Source organism: Gymnoscopelus microlampas (assembly GCF_963454915.1).
Source record: "Gymnoscopelus microlampas genome assembly, chromosome: 17".
NCBI lineage: Eukaryota > Metazoa > Chordata > Actinopteri > Myctophiformes > Myctophidae > Gymnoscopelus > Gymnoscopelus microlampas.
The window spans coordinates 13217130-13224159 of NC_139954.1; the positions used below are offsets into that span (position 1 = coordinate 13217130).

General features: G+C 43.3%; 1 protein-coding gene across 6 annotated transcripts in view; it reads left to right on the forward strand.

Annotated features, from left to right (window-relative positions):
- Positions 1–7030, forward strand: part of LOC311064972 (histone deacetylase 4-like) — a 280612-nt gene that overhangs the window by 165915 nt on the left and 107667 nt on the right. For all 6 annotated transcript variants that reach the window (XM_084085063.1, XM_084085065.1, XM_084085066.1 and 3 more), the window contains 4 exons: positions 3550–3681; positions 5006–5112; positions 5579–5698; positions 6920–7030. The exon at positions 6920–7030 is cut by the window's right edge and continues 160 nt beyond it. In XM_084085063.1, the coding sequence (XP_083941189.1) occupies positions 3550–3681; positions 5006–5112; positions 5579–5698; positions 6920–7030 (470 nt within the window). The remainder of the gene's footprint in view (positions 1–3549; positions 3682–5005; positions 5113–5578; positions 5699–6919) is intronic.

The following is a 7030-nucleotide window of genomic DNA, read 5'->3' on the forward strand; positions in this document are numbered from 1 at the left end:
GCCCACTACATTTGATTGGGTAAAGCGCGGCCTGCTTCCTGATCTGATAGCACGCCCACTTGTAACCAATGCGCACGGGCTGTCAACGCGGCTACCGACAGATTCAAACGCAGAGCAGAATCTGTTCTTGAGAGATTAATCGAAGCATAACAACATTGTGTGTCTTGTGCCTCAATGAAGTGAAGGTTTAGCTTCAGCCTCCCAGCCTCTGGAATCACTTGCGTTTTTGTTTGAGTGCCTATTTATGTTTATTGATACATGGCAGACGAGACGCAATGGTTTTAATGCAGTGTTTGGGTGGCAGCCACGATTTAGAGCGGTCTATGCTAGTGCTAACACCTGTATAGCCACAATTAGCCAGACAAACCCATCTCCACACATTTTTTGTTGTTGTCATTTTATGCTTTATTTCAATAGGTGAGTGTAGAGAGACAGGAACCCGTGGGGAGAGAGAGGGTAGAGTCGTCTCATCTCCACATGGCAAGCCCGACATCTGCATCATTAACCCATTAAGACCTGAGGGCGATTCTTAGCTAATGTCTTCCAAATCCCGACAGTTTTCTGAAAAACGGATGTTTCTATATCAGTGGTTCTCAAACGTTTTCATGTCAAGGACCCCCAAAATTATATGTATTTGGCCGCGGACCCCTATCTCAAAATATTTTGTTCCAGGGACCCCCAGAAGCAAAGATTTGAGTTAAAAATGTTCGCTTTAAAAGAATGTAAATATATTAATTTGCACACATTTTCTCGATTTTTCAAAAATAGCCAAAGTGTAAAATAATGCTTTTTAGCTCAAATCAAAAAATGTTCCAGGTCTTAATGGGTTAAGCCACATGTCGGACCCATTTTGACAGTATAAGCATTGTGATAAGATGCTGTTTTTGTCAGTCATTTGTCAGTCATGAATATCAATTTTGACACTCAAATGTGAGTTTTCAGTATCACAGGTTGAATTGTTCACGCTTATCCTTTTTTCATGACATATTGTTAGCGTCATCCTTTGGAGGTTTTCGATAGCACATCCACAATGTGAACACGCAAATCATGGCACAAGCTAGGTTACTTCTAATAGCTACAGCACATAAACTACACATTAATAATGCCTTCACTGACAAATGCCATCATTCATTTCATGTGCCTTTACATTCGCCGTAAACAAGTAAAAAAGGACACAGCAACATGACAGTCTGACTTTTCACACATAGAGAGATATAATGATAAAAAAAAAGATCTAATGGAGAAGCGTTTATTATTTTTTCGAAGATATTGAGGTTTAAGCCTCTGTTCGTTGTCAGTGAGCATTTTTGATTCGGTATTCACAAACTACTGGTAAGTCTCAAATTGCCTTTAGACCCAAAGGTCTGAACTCAACTAAACTCCACTAACTGTTACCTCACAGTCTTGCAGCCTTCCAGTTAGGCTAATGCATGTCCTCTCCCCCGACCGCATCTCTATCCTCTTAACAAAGACTTTTGGACAAAATGCCCTTCACAGTTGATCCTTAAAATTGAAAGTGCCTTCTTCAAAAGTGCTCATACATTATAGATCTCACACTCTCACAAAAGGTCATCCCCATCGTAGACGACCCAGAAAGGCAGAGTGAGTGCCTTCACCTTTTTTTCAAGTGCATTAAGACTAGGTTCTCATCCTTCCTTGATTAGCATTCAACGCTACAGGAAGTGGTGAAGAGAGATAAAGGAGCTCCATTTATGTTTTAAGTAATGTCTTACGCAAGGGTTTTCTGAACCAGCGCGCACCTGCTTGGGTCCCATTCCAAAATGCCGGGTTGCCAGATCTGCTAATTATAATTTTCCCCGCAAGATTTTATTTGAAAATAGGCGATCTACAAGCTCACAACGCGTTGTGAGCTTGTAGATCTGCTATTTTCAAATAGCTGAAGTATATGTTAAAGTGCTCACGTGGCCCATGGTCGCTTCTTTTGGGCTGGTTCACGGGTCAACCTTTGGTCAGCAGCCCCCAGAGTCTAAACTGAAGTAGATAAAAGCCAGCAGTGTCGAAAATAAAGCTCCCTGTGTCTGTGAATTCATCTGGCAGGGACATCACAGAACAGATTCTCACAGCAAAACACCACACAGTCTCTCTCCCCCACACAGAGGCAAATTCAGAAAGGCAAAGTCCCAGGACGGTGTAGTTCATAGGCATGTAAACAAACACAATCAAGTGTTCATTACCTCAGTGTAGAGAGGCAGGATCATTAAGCATGGGCTTCACAACAACATGCTGCCAACTGGCTGCTGCTGCTTCTCCTCGCCATTGGCGGTGTTTCCCACTGTCACATGGTTGGTTGGTGGCTAACCTCAGGTTCCCAAATCGGTCTGCCAAAATGCACAGAGTGTGTGTGGCCTATAGGGAAAGAGCTCGTTAGCCCCGACTTCATCATGCCCACACAAAACAAGCTCCCTTTTGTGTCGCCCCACAGCTCCTCCACTCCAGTATATTGCAGATTGTGAGAGCTGCGGTTTTAAAAATAGGATGTGTCATTTTGAATTTTACGGTATATGTGGCGGCATCCTGGGGACAGCGCGCTTTTCAACTGTCAACTTAACTCATCGAGACCTGGAACGCATCTGTGTCATTTTGAGATTTGAGCTAAAAAAACATTATTTTACACTTTGGGCTATTCAAAAATAGCAGATATACAAGCTCGTAGCGCGGCACCGAGTGCCGCGCTACGAGCTTGTAGATCTGCTATTTTTGAAAAATTGTGAAAATGTGTGCAAATCTTTGAATATATATATTCTTTTAAAGCAAACATTAACTCAAATCTTTGCTTCAGGGGGGTCCCTGGAAGAAAATATTTTGAGATGGTGGTCCGCGGCCAAATTCATATCATTTCGGGGGTCCTTGACATGAAAAAGGTTTGAAAACCACTGATATAGAAACATACGTTTTTTCAGAAAACCGTTTTAGAAGACATTTTGCAGAATCGGAACCTCAGCCCTCAATGGGTTAAAAAATACAACATACTGTCCATTAGTACCCTACACCGGTATGAGACGATACACGTTTGTCTTGCAGCGTGCTTGTCTATGCACGCGACTCTTCCCATATTTTGTCATACAGATGCCACTTCAAAACTTCACACGTTACTGTTCTTTCCCTGAAAGTGCCCTGAAAAAGCATGTTTTCTGCCCTTAAAAATGCACTGTTTTTCCCCTGAAAAGAAGTTGTCGCTACACACCCCCGTTTTTCCCTTCAACAGACATCCATATACATGAGAACAAAAGAATGTGTGTTGAAGAAGGTGTCAGACTCATTATGAGGCGAAAGGTGATTTGAAGAGGTCCTTGACCAGTTGCTCAAATTAATTAGCATCATAAAAGCAGTGATCATCAAAACAATTCAGCATTTTAAATGCCCTTCTTTGTCCCTCTTATTGCCCTGGGAATCCCCTGAAAATGTACTGTCTTGGCGATGGCAGGACATGTGAAGTTTTGAAATGGCACATCTGTAAACAAAAGAGGGACCCCCCCCTCTCTCTCCCCTGTCGTCTTGACTTCCTGTCTCCCTCCCTGTGATTCGCAGCCTCGGAGCCCAACCTGAAACTGCGGTCCCGCCTAAAACAGAAGGTCACGGAGCGCCGCAGCAGTCCTCTGCTCCGAAGGAAAGATGGACCCGGCATCACCACGGCCAAGAAGCGCTCCCTGGACATGGCGGGTGAGTGTCTGTCTGTCTGTCGCCGTCTCTGTTCTTTTTCCCCACACTTCCTGTTATGGGCTCTCTCTCTCGTACCTCGGGATAAACGATAGACGGGGGAAACGACGTTTAGTCTTCTGCTTGGCCTTTTTTTTTTTTTTTTTACATCTGGCAAGAAACGGTAAGAAAACATCGAGGGGACTTTTACGCTACCCTCGTGTGACCCTTTGTGCTTTGTGCTGTTTTCAGTGGTGGAAAAAGTACTCAAATTATTTACTTAAGTAAAAGTACCAATACTGCAATATAAAAATACCCTGTTACAAGTAAAAGTCCAGAATTAAAGATTTACTTGAGTAAAAGTACAAAAGTATTGGCATAAAAATGTACTTAAGGTACCAAAAGTAAAAGTACTAAATATTTGAAAATAGCCGATCTACAAGCTCACAACGCGTCGCAATGCGACGCGTTGTGAGCTTGTAGATCTGCTATTTTCAAATAGCCTAGTTTTAAAATAGGTTTAAAGTGGTTAATGTATGTTTCATAATATAATAATTTACATATGAAAAGTAACTAGTAACTAAAGTTTTCAAGTAAACGTAGTGGAGTAAAAGTACAATATTTGCCTCTGAGATGTAGTGGAGTAGAAGTAAAAGTACTGGAAATTGGAAATGCTCAAGTAAAGTACAAATACCTCAAAATGTTACTTAAGTACAGTACTTAAGTAAATGTACTTAGTTACTTTCCACCACTGTTTTTACTGTTTATCTTGCCGGCTTTTATTCATCCTTTTTTCATTGTCTGTAATCCACTTTGTAAGTCCAATTTGATAAGATACCTTACAAATGCATCTGATTATATTAGTTGCATAAGGAGGGGGATTATCTCTTGATGTTTATTCTGGGAAATTAGATTGGCCCTGGGCCAGCATTGTTTTACCCATTGAGATCTTACATGTGTCCTAAATCTCAACAGTATTCTGAAAGACGTATGTTTCTATATCAGTGGCGCTCAATCTTTTTCATGTCAAGGACCCCCAAAATGATATGTATTTGGCCGCGGACCCCCATCAAAATATCTTGTTCCAGGGGCAAAGATTTGAGTTCAAAATGTTCGCTTTAAAAATATATAGATTCGAAGATTTGCACACATTTTCACGATTTTTCAAAAAATAGCAGATCTACAAGCTCGTAGCGTGGCACTCGGTGCCGCGCTACGAGCTTGTAGATCTGCTATTTTTGAATAGCCCAAAGTGTAAAATAATGCCTTTTAGCTCAAACCTAAAAATGACACAGTTCCAGGTCTTAATGGGTCAATGACTCCATTTCTGTGCTTTATTGTCCGATAGAAATGGCGTGTAACAGCGCACCCGGCTCTGGTCCCAGTTCGCCCAACAACAGCTCCAGTAACATCCCCAATGAAAACGGGATCGCCATCTCCAGCAGTCCAGGAGAGGTAACCTGCGAAACAGCATGCACATAATGTAACACTGTGTGTGTGTGTGTGTGTGTGTGTGTGTGTGTGTGTGTGTGTGTGTGTGCGTGACTGCACTTGTATTACTGTAATTGTAGGTGCGTCCATTTGGTTCCATTTGTACACTCTCAGAGTTACACACCCGTAAGGGTCTCCACTTGGTTCCTAACTGCTCTACCAATCCGTTAGCTGGGGGACCCCCTGGAACCCCCCCTCAAGGGTCCCTGGGGGGGTCCCCGGACCCCATGTTGAGAACCAGTGTGTTAGAGAGAAACATGTAACCCCATATCTTACAAGTGTGTGTGTGTGTGTGTGTGTGTGTGTGTGTGTGTGTGTGTGTGTGTGTGTGTGTGTGTGTGTGTGTGTGTGTGTGTGTGTGTGTGTGTGTGTGTGTGTGTGTGTGTGTGTGTGTGTGTGTGTGTGTGTGTGCTTGCTCTTGCTTTTCCAGGCCTCCTTGCTCCAGAGGCTGGCTTTGAGGGAGGGTTCAATGAGCCATCTGTCGCTCTACACCTCACCCTCCCTGCCCAACATCACCCTGGGGCTCCCGGCCACGGGCCCTGCCAGCGCTGTGAGTTCACACTCTTCAAAAAAAGACGCCGCGTCTCTAATCCATCTATAAGCCCCATTTAGTTTTGTCCGGCAAGGAACTTCCAAACCCCAATATGAAACAACAACAAAAAAACGAACGTTGGACATTATTGTGCACGTGATACTCAACAAGGGACGTGAACAAACACAACAAACAACACATTTTCTCAGAAAAGGAATTGCCTACATTTTGGCGAAATTGAATCATTCAATTTCTCTGTGTTTTCACCCATTAACTCTTTCAGTGCCAGAGTATTTTCATAAAGTACTCCCCCAGTGCCAGCAATTTTTTTGTTGTTGTTATTTTGTCATTTAATTTTCAAATAGCTTGTCTATATGCATTTTTAAACTCATACGACAGTTCTACCAGTAGAGAGCGACAAATCGAGACATTGATCGCCTCGTTGACTCGCTCGCCCCCTCCCAAACAGGCCAACGTCACATCCGGTCATAAACGGATGAGACGTTTTCGACAATTTCTGATCGGGTTAAAATATGATGTTATACACGACTACGATGACTGATCGTCACCCAGACCAAAGAGAGTAGCAGTAGACCTCTCCGTTCGTTTTGTATACCGTGTGAAAAACCGTGACTTTCCCTATTCTGGCCGAAAAGAAAAAAAATGAGAACCGGAAACGGAATCTGCGTCATGAAACCGGAACCCAGTGACTCTGAAGGAGTCAGGAAGTGAAAGTGATCATGAAAAATAAACAGAATAGCGCGACCACAGTAAAAAGTAAAAACTCGGGATTTCTCGTTCTGGCAGGGAGGGTACTCGGGGAAAACTCGGGGTATCTCGGGGCATGGCACTGAGAGAGTTAAGACCTGGAACAAGAAGCATTATTTTACACTTTGGCTATTTTTTTATAATCGTGAAAATGTGTGCAAATCTTTGAAAATTCATTGTTTAAAAGCGAACATTTTTTAACTCTATTCTTTGCTTCTGGGGGGGGGGGTCCCTGGAACAAAACATTTTGAGATGGGGGGTCGGCGGCCAAATTACATATCATTTTGGGTGGTCCTTGACATGAAAACGTTTGAGCACCACTCATATAGAAACATAACATTTTTTCAGAAAACCGCCCGATTCTACAAAATCCATTTGTTAGAATCGGCTTCGGGTCTCAACGGGGTTAAACTCACGTTTCCTCTCTTCCTCTCCCACCCCTCCACCCTTTCTCTCTCCTCCACCCCCCAGGTGGTACCAGGACACCACCACCAGGCCGCGGACGGTGTCGGTGAGAGCCGCCTGCCTCTGCCAGGGTTAATACAGCAGGGCATTCCTCTGGCCCCTCCTCCCTTCCTGCCC